This window comes from Siniperca chuatsi, linkage group LG17, assembly GCF_020085105.1.
Source record: "Siniperca chuatsi isolate FFG_IHB_CAS linkage group LG17, ASM2008510v1, whole genome shotgun sequence".
NCBI classification, from domain to species: Eukaryota; Metazoa; Chordata; class Actinopteri; order Centrarchiformes; family Sinipercidae; genus Siniperca; species Siniperca chuatsi.
Genome location: NC_058058.1, coordinates 15,352,782 through 15,366,671, shown reverse-complemented (window position 1 = coordinate 15,366,671; position 13,890 = coordinate 15,352,782). Strand labels below are relative to the sequence as shown.

Below are 13,890 nucleotides of genomic sequence, written 5' to 3'. Positions count from 1 at the left end.
CTGCATGCTGAGCAGATACCAGGAAAATGCAGCTTTTTGTCAGCTCAACTGTTGCAAGAAGCACCTCAGTTCTGTTAGAACAAAAGTAGATATCCAAAGTTCAGTTTCTGCAAGTCTGATAATACTAGATGGTCAGATTAACAATGTATGTTTTATACCAAACATGTCATTTCTTAAGTAAAATAAAACCATAATACCAAGCAATGTTATATAATTAAAGTAGAATACATATTTTTTTCCTCCGCATGCATCTTTTCTCACTGCAGTTCTGCTGACCTGAAGGATATCTGGCATTTTATCTCTCAGTTAAAATCTTGAACGACATGTGGTCAGGGGAACAGAAAGGCTTTGACTAGACAAGATACTCACTTTATTGCTTTAGTGCTTAAGTCTGCTTTTGATCACACTTGTTGGGAGGCAAGTTGTCTAAATGTAAAAGATGGTTTTCATGGTCTGTTAGTTCTTGCTTTCTTTCAGTAGAGATGCTAACAAGTCACTTGAGAATATAACCAGAGCATCATGGGATTTACATCATGAAATTAACAAAAAAAAAGTCTCACTAAGTTAACATGGCAACACATTTGATGTAGCTCTTTGACAGCTGAAAAATGAGCAGTCTACCAAATACATTTGTTTAATTTTAAAGGTGGTGGAGACTGATGATCATTCAGAAGACTCTGAGGCACAGCCGTCCTCAGTAACTGCAACTGAGTCTGTAATGACTGAAACCTCCTGCAAAACAACTCAAGTCCTCCCTGAGTCAGCTGACAACACTAACACCTGCCTGACTGTTTCCAGAAGTAGTGAAGACACATCAAGTCTTCATGTGTCTACATGTGGGAAAAACACAACACGCTTGCAACCTGATTCCACAGAAAAAGCTGAAATAATTTCAAACACAACGGTGGGACCATTAAAAATAGCAGCCACTTCCAAAATAGTGGGGACATCTCAAACTGCAGCAACTTCAGATTCTACGGTAACCACTCCCACCAAATCCACGACGGCCGTGTCCAAATGTACAGTCGAATCTTCCATTTCTACTCCAGACACCACCAAATCGACAGCACCCATCTCCAAACTTACAGTCCCCAGCTCCAGCTGTAATACAGCCACCACCAAATTGAGAGAAACTGCCTACAAATGTGTAGCAAGTGCCACTGCCAGCACCACCAAACTGACTGCAGCCAATCCCAATTCCAGTACAACAACCACCATATCTACAGCTCCCACCTACAGCTGTACTACAACCACCACCAACTGTAGAGAAACTGCCTTCAAATGTGTATCAAGTACCTCCAGTGTCACTGAAACCACCTCTAAATTTACAGCAACTGTGTCCAAACTGACAGGAACCACCTCCACCTCTAGTGTTAACATCTCAGGTGCAACCTCAACCACAAAATCTGCAACAGTGTCCAAACCACTGGAAAGCAGAACTGGAGCTGCTAAAATGACTAAAACGTCAGTTAAATGTGAAAACACTGAAGCCTCTCCCAAGACTGTACATATGAAGAATTCAGTGGGGTCAAATGCTGATGTTGCACCAAATATTCCTAAGAGTAAGGCACCTGAAGCTCCCCACCTCATGTCCGTCAGGTCTGAAAACAGGAGTCCGTCCACAGAGCCATCGCATACCTCCACAAGTAAGACAAAGCCACATGAAAGCTCTCCTAGAGTTGGTAAGTATTATTTATTTATATTTATTATTTATATAGGAACTATCACTCAGCAAGTCTCTATGAATTGGTCTCTTCTTGATTTTAATCTGAGGTCTGCATTGTTGTTTTTACTTTATAGGCTTAAACATGCTGATTGTAGTGAGATGTGAAGGAAGGCAGCAAATCTACTGTCAGCTGTGTTCAGTCAAGTTACTCAGCTCCACTCACCTAAGGAGCTATACCCACAAGTATAACTATGTGGTGCGTGCTTGATATGTCTTGTTGTAGAAAATGCAGGAAGCTTGGGCAGTATTACAGATGTTAACTGTGTGCTCTTAATGTTCATACCAGAAAAAGATGATCCCTGAGTGCACTGCTAAGCCGTCAGAGTTTGCCAAATTGGACAAGATGGTGGCCCTCTTGGCTGAGGTTGAGAAAGTTGCAGGATCCCGGTCCCCTGAGGTGACCCGCTTGAGATCTCCTCACACATGCAAAATTACCCAAAATTGACAGTCTTGTGTGTGGTCGTTAATCTGCTTAAATGGTGTAATGCAATATGTATAAAAACTAAGTCCACTTCAAGGAGTAAGCCACGAATAACCATTTTAATAAAAACAAAGATGAATTTTACTTGTGGCAAAGACACTGTGCTAGATTGTTTTTGCGTAACCACATTGTTTTTATACAAACCGTTCTGGTCTTCAGTGCGATGATCAGTATAAATATTTAATGATGAGCTTACTTGACAGACAGTTGAAATTATCAAGATGTTGTTTATCTCAGTTAAATGCAGTGTATTGAATTACTGTACATTGGTATATGGTTATGGGGTATTGTCAGAAAAATCTTACGTAAGAAATGATAGTCTTTAGAGGAAACTCTTCCTTTGCTGCAACAACAGAAAGAACTGTGGACTTGTGATAAAACAGATACATATATGAGAACATATGCCATGGAAATGCGTTTAACCAAGTAGCATGTTATGTTTTTAAATTATCATTGAGTGTTTTTGTCTTTCTGCTAGACAATAGAAGTGAAGAATGATGTGTACGAAGAGCTGGCTGCTCTTCCAGAGGATAAAGGTAAAGATATCCTAATAACCCTTCACAAATCTAATTCTACGTGACTTAAAAAGTGAAAAGTTTACCAAGAACAGTCCCTCTGCTATTTATTGAATTGTTTAGTCATGTTAGCGGTGGGGCCAGAGGGGACTGAGAAAACTGACTGAGAAATTATCCAGGCAAAAGAACAATACTGCAGATATTTTCTATAAATCCAGAGAAGACTGTCTTGGTCTTAATTCTCTCTCCTCTTTTCTCAGCTGTAGAAAGACTGAAAGAAATGGTGAGACAGAGAGACCTGAGGCACTCATCATCCTCCACAACCAATGCTGCAGAGGTTTTGAGACAGCAAGTTGCCTTTGCTAGTCCGTGTGAAGTTTCAAGCCCAGATGATGGTAAATTCAATTATCATTTCTAAGCACCAAGTTTGAAAAATGCAAATACATTTGAAGTCTGAAATTTGAACTTTGCACTCAGTGAGTGGATTTTGTTGTCTTCAGACATATTGTTGCTCTAGCTGAGATATTTGAGTATATGGGTCTTTATTTTTGATAACTTGAGAAACTCATTATGTGTGTTTGTGATGTTATTGGAAAACCTCTGAATGAGACACAAAAGTATGGAATTACAGTATACCCATTACTGCAATTTTGTCTCTCAGGGATGTACATGCCACAGAATGAAATGGCAGGACTTTCTACTGATAACCAATCAGAGCAGGAGAACAAACATGAACTCCAGAAACTATTGGTCCAGATGCCTGGTGAGAACCCACATGCTCACACACAAGATTTTTTCCAGACTCTTTGGTCTATGTCATGAGATATTTTATTCAGAAAATTCACACTTTTTAATATATTGCTGTTCTTCATTCAGAAATTGAATCCATTTCAGAAGAGGACGGAAATCTTGCTCCAGGTCAGTCAGACAAAGCTCAGAGCTTCTATGGTAAAAGCCCACAAGCTAATGACCTGATTTCAGACCAGCTTCATTTGTGTCCGACCTTGATTAATGACCCAAAGCCCATCACAACTCCTATAATTCAAGACGCAGACGTAGGAGGTATGTCTGTTGTGTGTCATTACACATTCACCAACAGAAAATAATAAATAAAAAGATAATTATTAATATATTTACAGTTGTTATATACAGTATCTCTGCTCTGCTTAGTCAAGGTTGAACAGGAGACATTTGAGTATGATGTGGAGTCCCAGGCTACGGTTGATGTCACACCTGCAATTGAGAGTCAAGGTAAACACCGAGCCCTTTAGCTTTTGTGCTGGTAACACATACTATTTTGGCTACTACTCAAAGTAAATTTAACTGCCAGAGGATGGCTCTGGCTATTACCACTGTTACGTTTTTTCTGGGTTTTTCTTTTATTATTTTGTAGAATGAATTGTTTGCAGATTCCACTGTACATACAGTTAAATATACAGTGATACTGTCTTTACAATCTCTTTATTGTTGCCATGTTTGTCTCCTCCTCCTGCATCATCACTCATTTACACAAATCCACCATCTCTCTCATCCTTATCTCCTTGTAGTCAAAATGGAGAAACCTCAGGGTTGGGCCGATCCTCTTGCCACTGACTCAGAATCCACAGGCAGATTTGCCCAAACCCTTGATACATGTCAAGAGACTCCTGAAAAGGGACAACAGCAGGAGAGAAGTGATCCAGAGTTACAGGACACACAGAAGGTGCTTGAAGGCACTCAGAAAACATCCCCTGTAAAAATCTTCAACCCAGACCCGCTCTTTTCTGCTACTTCAGTGAATACAGAAATTCAGCAGAACCAATCAAGACCCAGCCAGAAAACAGAACATGTACCAAAACACTCAGGATGCAGTCCAGGACCTTGGCACCACAGTGCGTCACAGACACTCCCAATATTTTCAATAGGTAGGTGTTAAGCATTTATGAGTAAGTAGTTTTTGCCATTTAATGTACTGAATTGTTTTTTGTATTGAATTTTGTATGGCTGTCACAGGAGAAAAAACTCAGGGCCCCAGTCATTTGTCCTCATGGTTGAAGGTGAAGGGACTGGAAACTGAACCAGTCATAGGTGGGTGTGTCCATCCTTTTCCTTTTGCAAAGCCTTTTCACTCCCATTATTTCATGTCATTTCACAAAAGCATATGTTAAAGACGGTGTGTCCTCATCAGGTCTGGGCTCTGTGTGGGAGTGTCGAGGGATAGGGTTAGGGTCGAAGTTCCTCAATTCATTCTTCTTGTGTGAGAGCTGCAGCGAGACGCTCTCCACTAATGACATCTGTCAACACATGGTCAGCAGTGACCACCAGCGTAAATACATGGTGAGTGGCGTCTCAATAATGCATTGAACAACTCTAAACAACCAAAGTATTTAACATTTGCTCCCACATTTCTTTATGATATGCATGTCTTTCAGAAGAGGCATTACCCTGAGTTTCTGTACTGGTCGAAGGATGATCTTGACGAGGATATGAAACTGGAGGTTTTAAATGGCATTGCCTGGATGCTCTCACTGCGGGAACGTGAGATCGATGCGCAGGTAACCTATTAGGTCCATGAATAGTGCATTGTCAGGTTCAAACACCTAGAACATTTAAATCATGCACAAGGAAAGAAAGACAAAGGCGTTATTTAGTTTTTACTCATGAGGAGAGCAAGCATAGATGCATTCAGTTACATCTCCTACTCACTCTGAAGTGCATCTATGCAGCTGCCTCTCTTTATTCAGTTTAAGGAGATTCCCTGTTACATAGCTTTCTAAGGGGTGGGGGAGGTGTATAATGCTTCATAAACAACAAGACATGTTGAGACTGGTCTATCTCGTGAGAGCGGCCTTGGGAGCAGCCACTACTCTTGAGACCATCTGGTGCGGTGTCAGCCTGCCCTTTCTGTTTCATAACTGCCAGTCATGAGATAGCAGGGTGCCGTTCCTGTTATTCTCACAGACACAAGTTTAATAACACACACACTGCATTGCTGTGAACTTTAAAGGCTACTAGGAATAAAACATAAAAATGTGATAACTTATGTAAAGTTTATTCTAACATTTCCCTCCTGTTTATCACATTTTGTTCTCAAATTTTCATATCACTCAATCAGTCTCTTCGCTAGATTTTCAACTGCAAGATGCATGTTATCTCAAATTTCCATGGGGTAATTTGAGCAAGATGCAGTTAATGATGTATTTAAACATATTTGTTGTCTTTTTGATAAGCACAGAAAGAAACTGCATAATTTTTGGTGGACAACGTATGTTTAAGATTTCACAATTGTGCTTTATAAAAACAAGTTAATGTACAAAGTGGAAATACACATCCATTATGCCAATTGTTACTGTGTTTGTGTTTTCTCTCAAAGTGTATACTGCTGAAAAGGGAGTTGTATGAATATGTTCGGAAAGCTCCATTCAGTGAAGGTAACAGTAAGCTTAATTTGCAAAGTCTACAGAGTTTATGGTCCATTGGAATATACAGTATTTAGTATCAACTGTGCTGTTTGTTTTTCGTAGCTTTAAACATAGTGCAAGAATTTGAGAAAGAACCGAAACAGAGAGTCTTTTGTCTACCCATCTCTACTCCACGACAAAAGGGTGAGTCCCATTAGTCCAGTCATGGGGTAATTTTTTCCATTCTTATACACAGCTTAACCAGTGACTAAAACAGGCAGAATATGGGTATGAGTGATGAGTTTTGGTCTCTGTTGTGCAGACCAGCAGCCTGAGGACCGGCAGAGTCTAGAGGAATCTCTTCCCACAGAGATACAGTCAGCACAGGCACTTGAGACAGACCAGAGAAGTGACAATGGTATGATTTATCATATTATTTCCAATATTGAAGTTTTTTCCCCACATGTTGAGGTCCACTCCTGTGAATAACTTGGTTGAAAGTGCACTAAATAACAGCATCCTCTAGTTAAGTTTAAAATAAAAATAAAAAACCTAATTCAGAGAAAAGTAGTCCATAATTCCAGTCAGTAATGACGAATCTTAAATGTGTTTATTGTGTCAAATATTGTTGAACACTGACTCATTATAATTGTCCTGAGCTTGTCCAGACACTAGGCTATAAGTCAAAACCAATTGAAATTTAGGCTGTGACTTGTGTTAGCAGCTAACCATAAACTGGTCTGACTTGCACATTATTTGTAGGTTTGTTTTGGTAATTCTCTGTCAATTAGTAGTACAAATGTATTTATGTTTTCTGGTGCTTTTAAATGTTTGTAATATTTATAAACGCAGCAGTAAAGAAGCCCTATATTTTCAAATATAAGTTTCGCAAGTAGTGTATCTACATTGTAGTCATGTGTTTAAAATGTTAAGAATTAAAATCATAAAGGGCTCTAATAAAATAAAATAAAAAAAACCCTGAGCCCTGCCTGGAGCAGGTGAAATACTGCTTCACTTTGTGCATCTGACACCACTGGAAATCATTGAGATTTATTGAGGACACAAAAACGGGGCTCATAATTTCCTTTCTCAAAGCTGTAATAAATTGTAGCTTTTTTTATTTTGTTCTCTCATTCCTTCTCCACTGTCTCTCTTAGAAGCAAGGAGATTTACTGTTGGAGATTTGGATGGGGTCAAACAAAGAAGAGTCTTGAGTCCTTTGGATGTGACCAGTGTCTCCTTAAAGGCTGATTCGGTTGTCTCTCCATTCCCCAGCGCTGGCACATGTCTCAGTCCCCAAGAGACCTGCAGGATCATTTCTATGCAACCAGAACTCAGACCACCAGTCTCTCAGCAACAGAGGCCTTTCCCCGAGTTGCAAGTGAAACGGACAGAGGTGCAATCCCTATCTTCCTCTATTGTTAGTCCTAGTCAAACCCTGTCAATGCCTCCCAGAGATAAATGTCTTCCAACCAGGAAAAGGCCAGCTGTTACATCTGTTGAAACTCTGGTAAGACCTTGCACCAATAACCCCCAACTCGAGGATCCTTTGCCAGCCAAATACATTCGCACATGCAGGTCACTGCAGCCTATCAGACAGCCCAGCCTTGAATCAGCCTCCAAGTTCACACCTGTCAACCCTGCTGCAACCTCCATCCTCCTGTCTCCTAAGGACGAAGACACAGGACCTGGATTTGATAAACAAGACGCATCCATTGTGGACTCGACACACATTGCACACCTAATAGCTCTGTTGAGAGAGATGAAGTCTGAGAAAAAAGTATTCCCTTGCATGTCTGCTCCAGATAATGCTGAGACTACTACCTCCTGCGCTTCACCCAAAAGTGGTGTGGAGAGAAGATGGGATCCAAAGCGTGTGCAGACTACATCTACAATGGCAAAAAGAAGAAGATGGGATTCAAAGTGTCAGCTGGTTAAAGCTACAGTGAAAAAAAATCTGCCCCCCACTAACTCATTGGAAGGGATGGTCTCAACAGCAGCTCCTGTGGTCTTGGGCTGTGACAGCCAACTTGTCACCCCTAATGCTAACTCTGCTTTCTCTGCCAACAACTCATCTCTTGAGGGCTATTTAATGAGGGGCAACCTTTTATTCAGAGCGACTGAAACCCAGGCAGTCGGTACCATGTTACCTTCTGCCAGCACTGCTGACCACAGTGACCCACAACACCAGGGAAGTGTCAATGCTCAGAGCGTCTTTGGAAACGTGAGTCTGTTCAAACCTAGTCCCTACTTTGTAGCCAGCAACCCAGGTCAAATACCACAGCCACGATGTAACTCAGAGACTGGTAGCACTGGGGTTTGTCAGTTGCCCATTAACACGATCATAACTGCCAGGCCACACCCCACTAACCACCAGTTTATGGGCGGCTTTAAGGGACAGGACCACACTAAGGCAAACAGAGGCAATCAGGTCTCTCACAGTGTCTCCACAGATTTAACAGCAAGCCCCAGTGACACTTTGGCAGCTTCAGGAGGGTATGGTCAGTACAGCCAAATGGCTTGTGTCACAAATGGACATTCAGGTTATCTCTCTTCTGAGGCTGTTGCAGGTTACATAACACCAGACAACCCTCCTGTATTAACTGGGAGTTTATACCAACATGAAGGGTACACTAAAAGGGGGCTCTACCCAAGCCAGATTTACCCAGAGCAGGAAGCAAACCGCTTTGGACACAGTTTAGCAACTCCATCGGCTGGATGGGTGAGGCTGGAAACGCAGCAGCAAACCCAGCAGCAGCAGCAGCAACTCCAGCAGCAGCAGCAGCAGCAGCAACTCCAGCAGCAGCAGCAGCAACTCCAGCAGCAGCAGCAGCAGCTCCAGCAGCAGCAGCAACTCCAGCAGCAGCAGCAGCAGCAGCAGCAGCAGCAGCAGCAGCAGCAGCAGCAGCAACTCCAGCAGCAGCAGCAGCAGCTAGCCCAGCAGCAGCAGCAGCAACTCCAGCAGCAGCAGCAGCAGCAAACCCAGCAGCAGGGCTCCTCGTGGACAAGTGCTGCTCTGGCTACTGGAAATGGCAAAGTGAACAGTGAAGCTGCCTGCTTAGGCGCTGTTCAATTCCCCACTCCAGCCAACAATTCACAAAGGTCAATTGAACGAATGAACGATTACAGCACCAACAGAATCATTCCAGCACAGACCAGTAACAACATAATAACACAGAACACTCCCCAAGTTTACCTCAGTCCTCCAGTTATTCACTATTCTCCTACAGCCAACAGTGAATTCTTAGCCCAGGCATCTGCAAACTCCTTTTATGCCTCTGGCAGAGGGGTTTTTATTGTAGCTCCCTCCATGGTCAATGCCACGCCTCCAGTTTCCCATGAAACTACCCGTTAAGCCATGTATATAACAAGACCAGGTTTTACAGTAATATGCAAAGTAATTTCATCAGTACATCCGCTAAATATTGTTCTGCATTTGTTTCTAGTAGACATAAGTAAGTTTAGATATGTGGCATACATATTGTGTCTTTATCAGTGAGATGTTGTACAGGATCTTAAGCACTACACTGATATCCTGTCAGGAACAGATGTCCCACCATGCCAAATGAGACACAAATAGTGTTGTGTTAAATGGACAGTGTTTATTTCACACATGTCAATCAAAGGGAAAACCCAGCTTTGTTATTCTCTCTTTATTTTTTAAAATTGTATTTTTTGCTATACTGTTATTATCCATCCTTTTCAGGTTTAAAAGAATCCTTATTAGCATTTGGGAAAACCTGAGATGGAAATCTGCACCTTTGTCATCTTATTTTCAATATGTTTGTCAGTGTGTGTGTTTACATACACATGGTGCTGTACATGTAGGAGTTCTGCTTTGTAGCCACAGTCGGGAAGAAAACCCCTGAAACACAGTAAAAAAAAAACTGCCTTTTTAATAGACATACATTTTAAATTAAGTTTTCTCTTGGAGTAGCATCAAGTTCAGAATACTATCAATATGTTTAAAACTATTGCTTGCTTTAAATACGAAGGATGAGTTTGTAAATCTTTTGAATAAGAAGAACATGTTAAGCTACTGAAGCTCGTTTCAGTTTTTAACATTTCTAATTTAACATTTTCAGCAGTCATAGACTGATTTCTGTTTTATATTCATTTTTTGTTCATTTTAATAAAATTTAATACAAATCTTCTGTTGAATGTGACTTATGTGTATATGTTTTTTCATAAATTTTTATTTTTTCCTTTTTGCCTAAAATGAGTTTGGGCTACTTGAACTTATTTTTGTACACAGAAATTACTGAGGGAACATCTACTTTCTTCAGGGGAGTTTGGCCTCAAAGCGTTTCGTCAGTGTCCATGTGCCATTCAATTGTCCATGTTATTCAATACATGTTAAGACATTTTCAGTTTTCCCAAGACCCATTAGGCTCATCTACATGCTAGTCGCATATAACTAGTTATCACGGCCCCCCTCATATTACATTTTTTCCTTGGATTTCTTTGTAGTCGTTTCTTTAGCTACAGTTACAACAATATTTTCATTTGGATTTCACCAGTAGTCTTCTTGCACTAATGTGGAAGAGTCTTGTAAAATTGACAGTGACAAATAGTGCATGTGACAATTATCACTACTGGAAATACTTGACTGCACTTGAATGATGATAAAATACACTTGTGAATTGATCTCGAGGAATTCTAACCTCATTTGTAACCTCAGTTATAATCTCTCACAGACATATAATTCATAATTCAATCTCTTCATATATGAATGTTGTATGATTTTATTTATCCAGCATAGACTTATGTAAGGTGTTGTTTTTTCCCCCATTCTCATGAGAAGCTCTCTGTGTAAAAACAAAAAACAAAAGTAATGTTGACAACAATAGTGTACAGGTTTCATCCTGTATGACCTGATTGCATGCCCAGAAGGGAAACCATGAACATTGAGGTCCAGTATTTGGAAGGCATTTGGCCTGTAGATGATGAACTAAAATTAAGTTACAGGGAAATATGCTTGTTGTGGGACACACAAAGAGCATTGCATGAAAAGTGGAACTGATACAAATACAGCATAACCTGTATAACTTGTGATTTATAGTGTTGTATGCATAAAAAAGGGGTTTCGCAGAGCTGAAAATTGAAATGTGAGTACCATATGTCAATAACAAATTAGCACATAAAAAGGTTGGGTTGTCTTCAGAAGGTGAAGGGGTAGCACATGAGTCTTCTGATGTCCTTGGAGATACAGACATGGGGCATTGTGACATTCAAAACATTATCATCGGTCGCGTTCTTCTGGCACTCCAATGTATTGGTGTATATTTGAAACAGAATAATTAACGGACTTGATTAATTGACCAATGGGGGACCTTAAGTGTGCTGATAGCATGAGAACACCCCATCTTGTGTCAGGTCACGATTTATTGGGATAAACAAGTATTGTTTTAAAGCTCCCTGACACATGTGCCACCACCCTAATAGCCCTTTAAAACAAATTAGAGGTTCTTTGTCTAGCCAGTTGAGCTTGAGACAATTCAGTTTGCTTGTATTCTGTTTTGATGCAAATAAACCTGGACTCCTTAGTTCGACCGTGACTCTAAAGTGTCCTTCTCCTCCTTTTTCGGCTTCACCTCTCTTCCACACTCCCTGTTACCTTGACAATTGACCCCAAGTATTTAAACTCATCCACCTTTACCATCTCTACTCCTTGCATCCTCACCATTCCGCTCTCATGTATTTCGTTTTGCTCCTACTGACGTTTATTTCTCTTCTCTCCACCTCTCCAGGCTCCACCTCCTCAACCTGCTCCCTACTCTCACTACAGATCACTGTCATCTGCGAACATCATAGCCCACGGAGACTCCTGCCTGATCTCGTCCGTCAACCTGTCCATCACAACTGCAATTAAGAAAGGGCTCAGAGCTGATCCTTGATGTAATCCCACCTCCATCTTGAACCCATCCGTCACTCCTACCGCACACCTCATTACTGTCACGTTGCCATCATACATATCCCGCTCCACTGCACACATTAATTGAAATATTATCAAAATCGCAACCTGGCCAAGTGCTATATCCAAATCGCAAGAGCTGCACATTTTTAAAAAAAGGAACAGCGTTATAATGAAGTAATGTAGTGTACAAATCTTATTCTCCAGATGTAAGAAAACATGTTTGTTTGGTACAGACCCCAACAAATGTCACATCATCATGATTTTAAGTTTTTTCAGTGAAAATGAAAATTGTGATGCAAAAATGATTATTCACACTAATTGTGAATCATATCGCAATCATATAATCTGTCAAAATAATCGCAATATGATTTTTTTTTACCATATCCTGCAGCCCTGTGTCTGTGTAGCTGTCGCACTCACAGCCTTGTTAAATTCTGGCCCGTCCCAAATTGCCATCAGTAATGCATTCTTTAAGAGCATCATGCCATGTGGGGCACCACATTTGACGTACAGAATTTTGCCATGTTTTTCCAAGATAAAATAGGTTATGTAGTCTTGCAGAACGGTCACATTTCTTACCCCACACAAAATCCACCAGTGCCCATATGGTAGATGAAACATAATAAAGTGCCCTCTACAGTGGCCCAATGTGCAAGAAATTGTGATGAAGTGTCCTGTAGGGTGCCCTTCCAGTGGAGAAAACATAGTGCAGTGCCATATAGGCAGCCCTATATGCTACATGCTAGAAAAGGGTTTGGAACTGTTTTTCCATAAATGCATCATGACTTTCTGCATGCTGGTGCCCTTTTTATTTTTTTGCCCGTTACTCAGACAGAGTCCGAGTGCCACTTTCCTATAATGCCTAACTTCACAGTTAGTCGCAGGAACTATAAAGTTTGGGCTCTGGTTTCAGATTTGATCAGAATCAAATTGACCATTGGCTCTTTGCAGTAAGCTCCTTATAAGCAAACACTTCTGCTAAGAAGGTTGGCCTTGACATCCAGAGCACACCTAAAGACTTTCTTTCTCCTGTGCCGACAGAATGATTCTAAAGCATGCTTTATTGATTCAATTTTGTACATTTTACACTTGATGAAGAAAACTTGTACCTCTGGTCAATCTTCACTTTGATGAATAAAAGCATAAAACACAATGAGCCCTAGTTGAGATTCCTTGCGTATATGGTTTTATTTTGACACACAAATCTGATGTAAGAGAAGCCTTTAGTGCAGAGAGCACAGATGGGTACAGTTTCCACCAAAAACTTAAAGAAACCTTACTTTGTCTCTGCTTCTATCCTTCCACTGTCTCGCATTAAACACATCATATGAGGCAATATCAAATGGGTTCAGTGTCAGTGTCTCCAAGTACCAGATAGAGCCAGTTATTCACACATGTGATGTACTATAAGAAGCATCTTCAAGGTAAAGTACCTCAAATTTGTGTTTAAGTACAGTACTTGAGTAAATGTACTTAGTTACATTCCACGACTGCTGGTGACACACAAGCGATATCATCATGGGAAGACTCCATCTGGGGTAGGCACTTGCTGTAATCATTGTGATGGACATTTAACGTGATACTTTGACTATTCATTTTCACATTTGCATAAATTGAGAAGCATTTATTCCTTCTATAACATTCTAAGTATTTTACTGTTTTTACATATCAGGTAGGACATTTCAGGAAGACTTTCTTTGAAGAACATATCTATAGTGTGTTATGGGGGCATTCATAGTAATACAGGAGTTACAGAGCATAAGAAAAAAAAACTAAATGACAGTCAAACGACCGGGAGAACGGACACATCAGGACTGTGATGGAATTTTCCTTAAGGGGCCATAGTCAGATATGTAGGCAACAGTGGAGAA

At 40.6% G+C, this 13,890-nt stretch overlaps 1 protein-coding gene across 8 annotated transcripts in view; it reads left to right on the top strand.

Annotated features, from left to right (window-relative positions):
- The window catches only part of LOC122864514, a 50,448-nt gene extending 37,276 nt beyond the window's left edge, over nucleotides 1-13,172 (top strand). For 4 of the 8 annotated variants that reach the window (XM_044171998.1, XM_044172000.1, XM_044172001.1 and 1 more), the window contains 16 exons: nucleotides 647-1,682; nucleotides 1,801-1,922; nucleotides 2,013-2,123; nucleotides 2,686-2,743; nucleotides 2,983-3,117; nucleotides 3,384-3,485; nucleotides 3,599-3,784; nucleotides 3,893-3,973; nucleotides 4,270-4,626; nucleotides 4,715-4,789; nucleotides 4,890-5,038; nucleotides 5,134-5,256; nucleotides 6,075-6,132; nucleotides 6,226-6,306; nucleotides 6,425-6,520; nucleotides 7,260-11,660. In XM_044171998.1, the coding sequence (XP_044027933.1) occupies nucleotides 647-1,682; nucleotides 1,801-1,922; nucleotides 2,013-2,123; nucleotides 2,686-2,743; nucleotides 2,983-3,117; nucleotides 3,384-3,485; nucleotides 3,599-3,784; nucleotides 3,893-3,973; nucleotides 4,270-4,626; nucleotides 4,715-4,789; nucleotides 4,890-5,038; nucleotides 5,134-5,256; nucleotides 6,075-6,132; nucleotides 6,226-6,306; nucleotides 6,425-6,520; nucleotides 7,260-9,457 (4,968 nt within the window). In that variant the 3' untranslated portion in view covers nucleotides 9,458-11,660. Of the gene's footprint in view, nucleotides 1-646; nucleotides 1,683-1,800; nucleotides 1,923-2,012; nucleotides 2,124-2,685; nucleotides 2,744-2,982; nucleotides 3,118-3,383; nucleotides 3,486-3,598; nucleotides 3,785-3,892; nucleotides 3,974-4,269; nucleotides 4,627-4,714; nucleotides 4,790-4,889; nucleotides 5,039-5,133; nucleotides 5,257-6,074; nucleotides 6,133-6,225; nucleotides 6,307-6,424; nucleotides 6,521-7,259; nucleotides 11,661-11,852 lie in introns of those variants that run through there. The other 4 variants (XM_044172005.1, XM_044172008.1, XM_044172006.1 and 1 more) reach the window with 4 other exon arrangements.
- Nucleotides 13,173-13,890: the final 718 nt, after the last annotated feature.